Source organism: Indicator indicator, chromosome 8 (assembly GCF_027791375.1).
Source record: "Indicator indicator isolate 239-I01 chromosome 8, UM_Iind_1.1, whole genome shotgun sequence".
Lineage (NCBI taxonomy): Eukaryota > Metazoa > Chordata > Aves > Piciformes > Indicatoridae > Indicator > Indicator indicator.
The window spans coordinates 7,513,486-7,528,295 of record NC_072017.1 but is presented as its reverse complement, the minus strand read 5'-3'; the positions used below and the strand labels follow the sequence as shown (position 1 = coordinate 7,528,295).

The window sequence follows — 14,810 nt, the reverse complement described above, 5'->3', positions numbered from 1 at the left end:
ATCACAAACCCAGGCAGGGCTCTGAACTCTTCGGAGCCCCAAGGATGAGCCGGCAGCAGTTCTCCTATAAAAGCCCGGTCTCGGAGCTGTGACACACTCGGAGGGAAGGCGTCGGCAGCCTCGCCGGAGACGTCCCTGCCTTGGACACCGCGAACCCTCCTTGACAGAGGGGAAGCCGAGAGACTCGTCGCTCCGGGCGCGCCGCAACTTCTCCTCCTGGCGCTCGGCTCTTCGGGGCCGCGGCTGGGCGGCGCTGGGAGGGGGTCGGCTGCCACCGTGCCTGGCACCGCTCAGCCGCAAACTTTCTTTCCGCGGCCCCAGCCCGAGCCGCGCAGCCGGAGTGTCCGCATGGCCGCTTCCGTCACTGCCGCCGCCGCCGCCGCTGTCCTGGGGCTGCCCTGAGCCGGGGCGCGGCGGCCGCCTGCCAGGATCGCCCTGCAGCGCGGCGGGATGTGGGCGGCCGGGGCGGGCGGCAGGTTGCCCTGCCCGCGGGACGCGGCCTTGAGGCGGGCAGCTTTCTCCGGTAACCTCTCGGCGCTGCCGTCCCACCTGGTACCGAGCGGCAGGAGCGTCCGCGTCTTCATCAGCGCCAACCCCGAAGGTAACCCGCGGCCCGCCGGCCTCCGCCGCTCCCTCAGGCCCGCCCCGCAGCTCCCCCTGCCGCCCGCAGCCACCGCTCTGCCGCTCGGCCCCGGCCCCGCCGCTCCCGAGCGGTTCAGGGGGCTCCGCGTCGTGGCCGAGTGGTTCCTCGTCCCGACCGGAGCGTTGCGGAGAGCGTACGGGGCGAGGCAGCCGCGGCTGTGTGGACTGGCAGGGCAAGGCGTGCGGCAGTGCCGGATTGCTGGGTATGCGAGCTCGGAGCGGGGCTGGAGGAACCGAAATGAACCTTTCCTGAAGTTTTATCCCGATAAATGACACGTCTGAAAGGCACCGGGGCGGGGAAGGTGCCTCTGTTTTTCGGTGTCGGAGCAGCGGGGCACACGGGGGCTTGAGGACACGGGAGCGAGCTGCTTCCCAGCAGATTGCCCTGCCTTCGGCTTCCCGGGGAAGGTTTTTCAGGGTGGGGGTTTTATGGAGCTTTCCTCGGGAGGCTAGTTAATTGAGTTTGCGATGATTTCATGGCACAGTGAAAACGGGTCTCAGCCGGCTGAGGGTACAACAGATGTGGTCCTTAGATCTCGTTCCTGCCCTGCTTCCGAGGAAGCAGGCGCTGAAACCTGCGGGTTGAGCTTCATCAAGTCGGCATCGCTACTCTGTATCCGAACTAATTAGGCATCTTGCTACTTACAGCCTATTTTTAAAATCACCCTTTGAGACGAGGCATTTGCATACACTCAGGAGGTGTCATTCCCACTCGGAAGATTTAAGTAGCTGAAGCATATTCCCGCTCGAAGCAGGGAAATAATTAATTAAGCTTTCACACCTATGACTTTTCTTGTCTGCAAAAATGAGCCGGCTGCATTCACAATTCTCTTCCACACCACCGCCCACCACCCTCTCCCCAACACTCCTAATTCAACAATACCATTACCTTTTATGCCAACATCAGAGAGCTGAAAACCAAGCCTGAAATGACAAAAGAGTTTGAATTTTGAAGTGAAAATTGCCTTGGCACAAGTACTTAGAGGAGGATGAGAAATAGTGCTCACAAGCAAAAAAAAAAAAAAAAGTGGGCAGAGCATTGCCTTGAATCCCCACACCTTCAGGGCTCAGCACAAGGAAACTCTCAGCTCTCACATCCAACATCCCTGTTAAAAAGGTGCCATTTATTAAGGAGGGCATGAAAATGCTTATGGTTTATTGTTGAAATCTAAGCAAAGTTATATAAAGAGTGATAATTGAAAGGAAAAATATTTGGCTCTGAAATAAAGGATATTTAGAAGTTATGTTATTCATGAGTGGTGGATTTCTGCCAGCTTCACCCTAACCATGGAGCTACTGATGCCTCCATGTTTGACGTGCGTGGCATTTCTCATCAGGACAGCTTGCTAGATTAGCTGGGTATTAGCTAAAATAAATTTAAAAAACAAGACTAAACTCATTCTAAAAGTTAGGATTTGAAGCTCTATCTCTCCATTGCATTGTTACTTCAACATTTCGGCTTTAAAACAAACCCAACACTTAAGAGGAAGGAAGAAAATAATTTGCTCAGTTGGGGATTATTTATATTAGCTCCATTGTAGGATCACACAGGCAGAGTGAGTAATACTTCTCATGTCCAAATTGTATCTGCAACATGAATGCTTCCAGAAATGAACATTTGGGGGATGGAAATTTCAGAGCAGAGAGATTGTGAACACAATCAAAACAACCATAGAACAACCATGACTGTTTATCAGTGGTATCACTGACACAAGTATTACTAAGTGCAGGTCACCTTAAAAAAAGAATGCATGGATAACCTACCTAGAAATAGAAATGCTCTTTGCAGATACCTAGAAGATAGTTGACAGTGCAAGAGTTTGGGGGAGGAGAAGAAGGAGGAGGTTAAACTTTTCCAATTTAGTAAACTATTTATCATATTTAATCCCCAGCTCACACTGTATGTTTGCAAGATTAAAGGCTTTCTGTATTTTCAGCATCTTAGTGCAGTTTATACCCATCCTTTTAGGTTTAGAGGGATAGTGAGTCCTCAAACTATCAGAGGTAAGAAATTAGTACCCTGTGGCTGTGCTCTTGTCCTGGTTTGACTGGGATGGAGCTAATTTTCCTTCTTGCTAGCTAGAAGAGTACTGTGTTTTGATGCTTAGTTGTTGGCTGAAGTTAAACCATGACAGCTCTGTGTGTATCTACCATGATGCCAGAGAAACTTGCAGATTAACCCTACTAAGAATCACAAGAAAACTTCATCCACAGTTTAAAGTGTCCCAATTTACAAGTGTTTTCTTGAGTTATATCAGTTTAGCACAGGAAATATTTGTAATATTGGAGATAATTTTATATTGGAGAAGTTTGGTGCATCAGTGTTTGGTTTGTTCTTTATGAACATATTTTCATAGGACTGAAATATATGGTGTGGGTTTATTATGCAACTAGGGAAATGATGATTATCTGTAAAATTCCTTAAACAGAAATCCCTAGAACGACCAGTAAGTAGTGACAGTGAGCATGTGATATAGGACCACGATTGCTTCCTTTTTACAGTCTCTTATTTTCTAGGGGAAGTTTTGTAGGTAGGTGACATTCTTTTCCCCTAGTAGTTAACAGTATTGTTTTGCTCAGTTTGTTGATATCAATTAATCAATCAACTGTATAGCCTGGTCTAGTTGGTGATGGACAAGAGGACCTTTGAGGGTCCCTTCCAACCCAATGCAATCTGTGAATTAAACAAAAATATTGGATCTTTAGGAACGTTGAAGTTCCCTTATTACTTGAATATAAATAAGTTTGGTTTCTCATTTATAGAATCATGGAATCATATTAGTTGGAAAAGACATTTAAGATCATCAAGTCCAACCATTATCTACCTCTACCAAGGCTGGTGCTGAACTGTGCCCCTCAGGACATCTCTGTGGCTTTGAAACACCTCCAGGGATGGAGATTCAACCATCTTCCTGGATAACTTGTTTCAGTGTTTGAGAACCCTTTCACTCAAGAAGTTTCTTCTAATCTCCAACCTAAGCCTCTCCTGGTGCAACTTGAAGCCATTTCCTCTTGTCCTGTCAATAGTTACTTTTTCTATTTCAGTAAATAAAAGCAATCAAACATATCTATTTTGGCTATCAGAGGCTGAAGATTTTGCTTGTAAAAAAATTACTGATTTTTTTCAGGATGTTTTTACTGCTGCAAAGAGAAAAGTAAGTTGGATTCAACTGATTGCAATAAATGCTTTTACTGTTTCATGTAGAAACCTGTGGACTGTAACAGCAATCGGTTAATGACAGTTTCTGTGCTGCTCAACAGTGTCAGCTTAGATACCTGCCATTAGCATACAATTCATAGTAAATAAAATAGGTGTAAAATTCCATATGGTCCCATTAGGTGAAGGCTCCACATCAGCACTGTGTAGGTTCAGTGCCATCCAGTGTTTCTCACCACTACTTCAAAGAGAAAATGGAGTTACAAAGTTTGCTATTTCAAGAAATGATGTAGTGATCTCAGGCAACCTTAACATGCCCAAGTAGAAACTGGTGCCTTAACTGGAGTTAGGAATTTGTCCTGAAAGTTAAATCCTGTGAACTGAAACCCAGAGTCAAAGCTTTGATAAGTTCAAATTCTCTTGGCTCTCCTGGAAGTGGGAATGTTAGCCCTTTGCTTGTTTGACTACAGGTCTTATTATTGCTTTAAGACATTGATTGTTTTTTTGTTTTTGTTTTTTTTTTTTTACTCTGAGCTCTTTCAGTTTGATTATGAAAGTGCCTTTGACATCTGTAATTTATCAGAGACAAATGAACGTGCTGCTGAGACTGTGTATGAAGTCAAATCCTATACATGGGTGGTTCTGTTGAAGACAGGATGAAGGTACCTTTATATAGCATCTGAGTGTGTCCTGGCAGAGGTGGTGTTAGCCAGTCTTACCTCAAAGTGTAAACAAGGATGCATCTAGCACTTCAGGTGGCAAGGATGCTCCCTTTTCATCCATTACTTCAACTGCAGGCTGCTCTCTCTCCTCTCCACAGCACCTCTGCGTGTTTCTGAAGCTCCAGCACAGCACTGCTTCTTCTGGATCTTGCTAGTTAATACTTTCTAGCCATTCAAAACATTTCTGTGGTACAAACAGAAATAACCAGAATGAGATCACGAACAAGCTTTGTTTTTACAGCCCTTTACAGCTATGTTCCTCAGGCTTTCTGTGCCTCTAGTACCCATTCTTCTAAATCATAAAGCCAACTACTTATAAAAAACCTAATTCATACTAGATGTGGCATGATAATCTTAAGTATGAAGTCCTCTGTATACAGGAAGGAATGTAAATAAAGACAATCTTCTAATAGGAATATCACTCATATTGCCACCACTTCAATGCCTCCATGGTACAAGCAAGGTATAAAACATCTGTAGAGCTAGAACTTCACCAGCTTCACCATAGACTGCCTGAGAGAGATTTCCTTGTCTTACACTATTGAATGAGGTGGAGTTTCCTAGAGCTATAATAGAGTTTTTTGACTTCGTTCATTTCCTTGGACATGCATCATCCAAAACATTGTATTAATTGAAAAACACTCAAGTCTAATGAAGGACAAATGTTTGATACCAAATTTATATATTTTCTCATGTTACAGAGAGGAGAATACTCACCTGCAGACTAGAAAAGGATTATTCCTGTAAATGATGATTACAGAAGTGGATTTTATCCAATATTTTTGTTTGGACCTATTGTTGGAGGCTGCTTTGCAGGAATTAAATATGGTTTTATGCATGTTCATATATATGTGAAAATTTTAAAAAAATGTTATGTGCATTTGTAGTTCAGTGCTGCTGAACTTGAGGGTGGATAGCTCCTAACAGATGAAGAATTATGATTACTTTAGCTGCAAAGTTGCTGCCATATATGACAACACAAAGGTATCAGTTTGCATTCTTGCCATGTTCCAGCTGCGTTGTATTTTTTTTCCTGAAATCTTACTTTCTTTAAGAAAAATATAATTGAGGAGATGTTAATATGGAAGAATACTCAGAAGTCAGGATAATGCTTAGTTAATGATGGTCCATTTTGGCCAGCCCCAAATACCATATGGTGTCCCCACTTGGATGCAGTGCATGAAGATCTTTTTATAAAGACAATTTTATATAATCTGGGTGGAATTTATTCCTTAGCTAAAGGAAAACACAGATGTTCAAGTGTATGAAATTGCAAGGGAGGTGTTGCGGAGATGTGGAGACAAATAACTTGAGGACTTTTTTGTGCTAAGTGTTAGTTCTGGTTACCTAACTTTGTACCTATTTATGGCTTGACGTGACGCACATCACTGTAGTGGCTGAGCTACAAACCAAGCTACACTTGGAGGAAAAAAAAGTTCCATAGTTTTAAAGTATCTCAAGAGCTTGGGAGAGTAGCATGGTTCAAGTGTCTGGGTTTGGAATGGGCCTTGACTTGAAATATGTCTGATTTCAGGAGGCCCAGAGGTCATAGAAAGGTTGGAAAGAAACGTGGAATTTTCAGTATTTCTGCCTCTATGTGAAGTTTTCTCTTATGCCACAGAACAGCTCAGTTGTTGCTGTGGTTGAGCAGTAAGCAAGACCTTGAGACTGTATGATCAAGTCTCATGTAGGCTTTAATTATTTTTGCAAGGCAGATTGCAAGCAGAACCAGTAGGAGGTGACATTTTGCTCTGTGGATCCTCCAAGTTTTTGTTCCTCTTAGAGGAAATTATCATTTTGGGCTATGATGGGAGACTGAGTTGGATTGAAGTTTATTCTGCTGGGGCAGATAAACTTAAGAAACTGTCGATAAACTGTATGAAAAGAACTGTTCTTCATGCCCTCATCTACTTTTTGTGAGTGCTTTGCTTATGCAGGGACTGGGCTACGGATTTGCTCTAAATGTATCAAATATTCACATGGAAACAGTGGCGACTTTTGTTTAATTTTCAACAAAATTTTTAATTCAGGTGCTCAAAAGGTAGAATGTGCCTTTGGGGAAGAAGATTAAGATCAAAAGGTGGGGGGTTGCTTCTATTTTTTTGTTGTGAAACAGGAAACTATTTAGTTTGTTGGGTTTGTTCATGCTTGATAATTTAGAAATGAGCAAAATCACCTGGAACCCAGTCACCTTCCTGCCAAGCAGCATCTGACATTTTCAGCTGCAAAAAAATTGGATCACTTCATGTTTTAAATACACATGATTAACTTTTTTTAATTATAAGAAAAATTAAAATTTTATTTCTTGCAATTTTTTGTCTATATACACAAATATGCTATATAAAATAGTGTAAAAATGGTATAAACGGACATATAAAACTTAAGGCATGTTGTCACAGACTGTTTTCAAACTTGTTGGTTTTGGACCCCTTGTGAGAACTATTTATGTTCCAAGGGCATCACTCAAGGTTGTAGCTCTGGCAGTACTGAAGAACAGCCTTGATTGTGTTAAATGCTACTGTAAAAGTAAAAGTAAATGCTTTACAGAGGAGTTTAGATTTTTTCCACATAAACTTAGAAACATTCAGGGTTGTTTGCCACCTCCAGCATAGATTCTGTGACTGTTTTTTCTTAGATAGAAAAGAGAAGGCTCTGGGGAGATCTTAGAATAGTCTTCCAGTATTTGAAGGGGCCCTCAGGTGAGCTGAAGAGGGACTTTGACAAAGGCATAGAGTGACAGGACAAGGGGTGATGACTTCAAACTGAAAGAAGATGAGACATAAGGAAGAAATTCTTCCCCATGAAGGTGGAGAGGCACAGCGACAGGTTTCCCAGGGAAGTTGTGGAGGCTTCAAGCCTGGAGGTGTTGAAAGCCAAGTTGGATGGGGCCTTGAGCAACCTGGTGTAGTAGGAAGTGTCCATGGCAGGGGAATTGGAACTAGATGATCTTGAAGGAGCCTTCCAACCCAAACCAATCTATGATTCTATGACTGAATGAATTGTTCCCACAGCAAGACACGTGAACTAGCTCAAAATGAGAGGTAGCAACATTGCAGTGCCTCCCCCCATCAACACAGAAGCTTCTTTCCAGCTTGATCAAGGGCAATGGGATGACCTCGCAGCTGAGCAGCAGTCTGCTGTGCAGCAAACTCAGGAGGATTTCCAAGGCTGTGTTTCAAGGAGACCATGTACAGTCCATGATGACATTCGTGTAATCACATAAGAGCAGGGTAGTACAAAGGGCATCTTACCTCTAAGCTTATGCAGCAAAACAACTCATTTTAAGGAACTTGCATACACGACTGTGAGGGCAGTTACATGTGTCCACAGCTGTGTGAACACAAGAGACAATCCTGCATTAAGCTTCACGCTTTTTTTGGAGGAGTTACTGATCTTCTAGTTCAAGATATGAGGGCAGTGCCTAAGCGGCAGATTTTTTTATCTGAAACAAATGAAATTCCTTTGAATTTCCATCTGTTCAAAGAGTATTTTGTGATAAGACATCCTTTCAGGCTGCAGTCATGATACATTAGTAATATTTAGCTACCAGTAATTGAAGTTTTTAATATATTGAAGGTGGTAGATCTAGTGTGGTCACAGATAGACATGTGCATGGGATACAGAGAAATCTGGCAGATTTTTTAATCTGGGCAGTGCTGTTCAAGACAACTGCTCTATCCCCTTACTACTTTAATTAGAGAAGGATAATAACAGATAGAACTAGAGACCTAATTTAATCGTGGCAGTGCCAGTGCAACACTAAAATAACTCCACTGGCCTGATGCTACTCTTATTAATTTAGGTTTTGTATGAGAGAGAGGTTTTTACGTACAAAATCTTTAGTCAGAAGGGGAGTAGGGCTAAATCACAAGTAGCAGAACATGAGAAGTATAGCAAGATAAAGAGAAGGGAGCTCTGGGTCAGTGCAGAGTACCACCACGTCCGTGCTGCTGTGCTGGGCAAGAGAGAGCTGTACCACATACAACTCATAAACCACCCCACATCACCACCATATTTTGACTTGGTGTTAAACTCCTCCTATAGGCATCTGCTATTGCCCATTGTTGGAGACAAGATGCTGTGGTGGACAGCCCTTATTATACCTGACCAACTACAGCCATTCTTGTACAGAATCTCCATCATCTTTACAGGCCAGATTTATCAGGCTGTTCAAAACATGCTTGCTTGGTGCCAGAAGCTGGAAAGACTAGCAAATGGCAGGACTTTCACACTGGACTTAATCCAGAGTCATGCTGTTGCTAAGTATCAGCTATTGGGGCTGATCCATTAGCTCAACAGAGAAGATTTCAGACTGTCAGAGCCTGACAATGCTCTTGTACAGCCTGCTCGTAGGGTTTGCTTGGGGTGGCACAGCTGCAGTCTTCAGTGTAGTAGCTTGCCTCTGTGGTGTGATGAAACTCTTGAAAATGTTTAATATTAGAGTCCATTTATTACATAGAATCAGCTGGGCTGGAAAAAACCTGTTAGATCATCGAGTCCAACCATCGAGTTAATCATTAAGAGTTAAAGCTATTAATGTTACGTTAATATGCATTAATCCATAATATGCATTAATGTACATCATTATTATATAATGTACTATAATGATGTACTATAATATAATATAATATGCATAACGTACAGCACATGTCATTATGTAATTTTAACTATTTCATAGTCATTTCACTCTGCTAGGAACTGAGTACCTTCATAGCCTCACCTATGCTTTAGAAATCTCACAGAATCACAGAATGGTAGGGGCAGGAAGAGACTTCTAGAGATCACCTAGTCCAGCCCCCTGCCTTCTAAAGCAAGGTGACCCAGGTTGCAGAAGAACATGTCCAGGTCTTGAAAGTCTCCAGAGTAGGAGACTCCACAACCTCTCTGGGCAGCCTGGTCCAGTGCTCTGGCACCCTCAAAGTAAAGAAGTTTCTCCTCATGTTTGAGTGAAACCTGCTGTGTACGAGTTTGTGCCTGTAACTCCTTGTCCTATTGCTGGGCACCACTGAAAAGAGCTCAGCCCCATCCTCTTGATGCCCGACCCTTTAGGTGTTGATCAGCATTCACAGAATCACAGAATCAATAAGGTTGGAAAAGACCTCAAGGATCATCTCTGGCTGCTCTCCTCCTGGCTAAACAGCCTCAGGACTCTCAGCCAAAAGATTGCTAACATAAAGCAATAAACTCCAATAAGGATTATTTTACCATGGGTCTGTGTCCAGCACAGACTTGCTTGTTCCAGGTTAAGCTTTTCTGCATGTGAGGCATTTCTGAAGTGTCTAATAGCTCACATTATAGCTTTTCCTTTGGAAGTTTATTTATGAATGGGAGGAGGAGACTTGTTTACAGGATTCCTTTTATTTACCTGGTCATTTCTTGTCCTGTAGGATGCTTGTTATATTTGAGATTAGTGCAGAATCGTAGAATGGTTTGGGTTGGAAGGGACTTCCAAAGGTAATCTAGTCCAACCCCCTCTTCAGTAAGCAGGGGCATCCTCAACTAGATCAGGTTGCCCATAGCCCTGTTGAGCCTAACTTTGAAAATCTCCACAGATGGGGCCTCAACTACCTCCCTGAGCATCCTGTTCCAGTGTTCCACTACCCTCACGGTAAAGAACCTATTCCTAACATCCAATCTAAACCTACTCTTCTCTAGTTTGAAGCCATTGCCCCTTGTCCTATCACTCCAGGCCTTTGTAAACAGTCTCTCTCCAGCCTTCTTGTAGGCCCCCTTCAGGCACTGTAAGATTGTTATTTGGTCTCCCCAGAGCCTTCTCTTCTCCAGGCTGAACAACCCCAGCTCCCTCAGCCTGTCCTGAACCAATGTGGTGAGCAAGTGGAAGTGATTAATAAAATCTGGAACAAGAAAACAATGTCTAGTAAATTCAAGGCATTATTTGACTTATAAAAATAGATCCATTACAGAATTTCTTTTAAATGGCCTTTTCAACTGGATTATATAATCCTCCCTAAAAATAAGGCTTAGATGAATCATTAGAAAGGTGTAAGGGAGAACAGAGGTAAGCTAACTCACGCTTCCTCTACATGTCAGTCACTGTTTTCCTCTGAGATGTTACATAACCTGTCAAAATGAGCCAGTTTTATGAATTATTTGGTCATGTTCAACAATTTTGTTAGCAGAGACCCCACCTGGAATTCTAGGTTTAAAATCTGCTGTACTGCAGTACACTGTACTGAAGTGGGTGGTTAGAGATAGGCAGAAATTGTCTGTCACTATGTGAAAGAGTCCTGCAAAGGTTGACTGAGATTCTCTTATTTAGGCAAGGTGTGGTTGAGTTTCTGGCATCCCTCCCTCACATAGTCCCCTTGTTCTGGGCTTAATGCCCTCTTGCAGCTGATCTCCTGTGCTGGGATTGTCATTCAGTTTCTTCGTCTTTGGCAACTGCTTCTGCAGGCAGCCAAGAACTATTCTGACTGTGCAGTGCTGTTTAATAGTCCTCTACATTTAGCATCAGGAAAAAGAAGTCTGTTGCAAAGAAAACTCCTCTTTATTGATGCAGGCTTACTGCACTGATAGCAAGCAGCACCTTTCATGTCTTCTGTGGGTGTCTCTACACACCTACAAGTGTCAGGTTCAAATCTTTTTCATCTTTTGATGTAAAAGTCTTCATATCTTTCACTCAAAGCCCATACAGGAAGGCTATATTTATCAGTCACGCTTTTTCCAGCTGCCCTGACTGACTGCAGCTAGTTTGTAATGACCCAAACAGTGACATCACTGTTTCTACCAAACTTAAGAAAGAATACAGAATCATAGAATCATTAAGATTGGAAAAGACCTCTAAGATCATCAAGTTCAACCACCAACCAAATACCACCATTGCCATTAAACCATGTCCCAAAGTGCCATGTCTACACGTTTCTTGAACACCTCCAAGGATGGTGACTCCACCACCGCCCTAAGCAGCCTGTTCCAATGCCTGACCACTCTTTCAGGAAAGAAAATTTTCCTAATATCCAACTTAAACTACCCCTGGCACAACATGAGGCCACTTCCTGTCATCCTGTTGCTAGGCATGTGGGAGCAGAGACCAACACTCATCTCACTCTAGTCTCCTCAGCCTCCTCTTCTCCAGACTACACAATCCCAGTTCTCCCATTTGCTCCACATAAGACCTATTTCAGAACTTGGTGACTTGTGAACTTGCATAGAATTTTTAGAGAAAGCGAGGACAACTTTACTGGAGAGCCAGCAGTGCTCAGAATTTTTCCATAGCCTTTCCAGATGAAAAGTCCTATAGGAGTGTTGACTGGAATTTCTTCAGAATGAGGTGTATTTAATGGGCCTCTGCCAGCCTGCACTGTGCAATCTGCGTGTGCTTTTACAAGCCTTGCTCCCTCGTGGGTTCTTATGTCTCACTTCTGCTTTACACCTCCTCAAAACCTACAACCTGCTGCATCACTCACTTCCAGCACTTGACTCTGCAGTTCAGCTAGGAGGCAAAATGTCTGTGACACCCATTGCTCTGTTGATTGCCACTGCCTCATTACCTCAAGTGCTTTAGTAATGTACCCTGATTGTTTTCTCTTTGGTCTAGTGCTGTCAGGAGAAAAAAAAATTAAAGCTACTGCAGTACACACAACTTCGTTCTTGAAAGCATTTTTCCAACGTTGTACAGCATTTTTTTCTGCTTTCTAGGTAGTTCCATCATGGTTTGAAGTGTGAGTTGATACCTCTAGATGAATTAGTAGGATTTTTGCATGTATCTCTGTTACTCTACTGGCCCTTCTTACATCTTCTCTTACCCCTTTTTGCACAGCTCATTGAAAAGTCCTCATTCAGATTTCGCAAGTAGTTTTTCTTCCACATCAATTTTGATTGTAGTTGCAAATTCTTGTCCTTGCAGGCTTTGCTGTTATCCAGTGCTTAGTTGTGATAAGCTTTGGTATTCTGCAGAGATAATTTTCAGACTTAATCTTGGTGTTTCTGAACATGCTATGTCTTCAGTTTCTCCTGCCCCATCTGGGTCAAACCTTCTTTCAGAGGGTTGTGGAGAGCGGGAAGGTCTCCTCTCAGATGACTTTTCACCTTAACCACTACTCACAAGATCTTTTCTCCAGATCCTTCACCAGCTTTGTTGCCCTTCTGTCATGTCAGTTCCACAGATATATTTCTGCTAAGATCTGTATTTTAACTCGGGCCTTTGATTTTCCCAGCTGCCTCACGTTTTTATCTGCATAAAAAGGCTGCCCAAAGCGGCTGCGGATTCTCCTTCTGTGGAGCCATTCAAAACCCACCTGGACATGTTTCTGTGTGACTCACTCTAGGTGATCCTGCTCTGGCAGGGGGATTGGACTAGATGATCTCCAGAGGTCCCTTCCAACCCTAATGTTCTGTGATTCCGTGAAACTGCCACATGGGTGTAATTGCTGAGCCAATAGGTGGCACTGGTCAATCGTACGGACAGTCAAGGCGCAGCACTAAGATGTCGCTGTGAAATGTAGTCAGCTATTCAATGTTACAATTAAAGAAAAAAAAAATAGATTCATATTCTATATGTTAGGTTGAATTTCTCGTCTTCCAGACCCTACAGCAGGGAACATTTCAGAGAAACAGGGTTTAGAACAACCTCTTATTTTAAATTGGATATTGTTTGATTTGGGGGCTGAAAGAGAAAAGCTCATTGCTGCACATAGGCATTATAGGCTTGTAATTATGCCCTGCATTTTGAGTCCTGCCTCAGACAGTTAGCGCTTTTGTGTGGAAAATGTGTTTGTTTAAATGTTCTGCTGTAGACCACAAATTTGTAGTCAAATCCTGTCATTTCTTCACAACTAAGAGACACATTTCAGGACTGATTACCAATTTCATGCTTTTTTTCCTGATTTATTCTGATTTTCATGCCAAGCACCCATTCTTTTGGGCTCAAATGCTCAGCCCACTTTTGTTGTAGTTATTTTTCAAGAACTGAGAGGGCTGACAAGAGGGAGATGCCACCAGTGTTTTTATACATTAGCCTGGTAGCTAAACTCTGAGCTGAAGGACTATAATCTAGATTCTCCCTAGTCTAGTAGGGTCATACACAGTCCATAGATTCACAGAATGGTTTAAGTTAGAAGGGACCTTCAAGATCCTCTAGTTCCAACTACCCCTGCCATGGGCAGGGATGCCTTCCACTAGACCAGGTTGCTCAAGGTCTCACCCAACCTGGCCTTGAAGACCTCCAGGGAGGGGCATCCACGACATTCCCTGGGAAACCTTCATACACATCTCATGAGAGAGCTCCCACCATCATTCTGGATAAGGACATCACAGTAATGCTGCAGTATTTTAGCAGTCAGAATTTGTTGGGAGGGTTGCAGTCAGATGTGGGGTTTAGTTTCTTTCATGAATGGTCTTCAGTCTGTCCAATTTGTCATTTACCTTCCTAGAGACTTGAAGGTTGGCAGTGTGGTCTGGGGAGGAGACACTGGAAGAAGTGACCGAGACCAATCTGTTCCCATTCCCAGTCTACCTAAAAAGTGTCTTGGGAAGCACTGGGTGCTTATTATGATTCTCTCTACTCAGAGAAACCTTGAGGGAATGAAACACCAAGAGTCTCTGGAGCTCATTTCCTAGGAGGGCAAGGGTACTAGGTAGCTCAAATAATTTTTTTCTCTCTTACCAGCTAGGATTGAAAATCCTTGCTTGCAAAGTGCTCTGAGATTCTCAGATGAAAGGCACTATAGAAATGCAAATGACTTATTATTATGGTATTATTCTCAAAGACAAAGTTTCCATAATATTTAGGGACATTTGTTTCTTAGTGGTATTGCAAGATTTGATAGCAGGGGTAACAGACAAAGGCTATGGTATGCTACTGGTAAAAAGGCAGTTTAAAAGGAATCATTCAGATGTGTAGTCATATGTGACAAGGACATGATAGCATAAAGGATCTTGGCAGCCACTTCCTTACTTGCTATTGCTGCTGAGTAATTTTTAGCCTTATTTGCATCACATCCTTAGATAAATCAAGTGCAGAAATTCTCACTGCAGTTAATAGGCAATGGTTATAAAATATCCACATTCTTTACTATTGCAATCCATTCAAAAAGAAATCCCATGGCAAGAATCTGCCCTACCCATCCACCAGATCTAAGGATGCAGAGTACTTGAGGAAGCAAGTAGCTGGGTATCTTCATGGATGTGATTTCAGGACTAGATGAGAAGAAGTTCTCTGCACATCCAGGGCTTCCATAGTTGCACAAGAGATTCTGACATTACATAATAACAAACATATGGGGAGGTTTAGATTGAATATTATGAAAAATTTCTTTACTGAAAGAGTG

At 42.8% G+C, this 14,810-nt stretch overlaps 1 protein-coding gene across 1 annotated transcript in view; it reads left to right on the top strand.

Annotated features, from left to right (window-relative positions):
* The first annotated feature begins 450 nt into the window (after positions 1 to 450).
* NWD2 (NACHT and WD repeat domain containing 2) overlaps positions 451 to 14,810 on the top strand; it is a 53,801-nt gene continuing 39,441 nt past the window's right edge. Inside the window, exon 1 of the mRNA XM_054383217.1 lies at positions 451 to 601. Within this exon, the coding sequence (XP_054239192.1) occupies positions 451 to 601 (151 nt within the window). The remainder of the gene's footprint in view (positions 602 to 14,810) is intronic.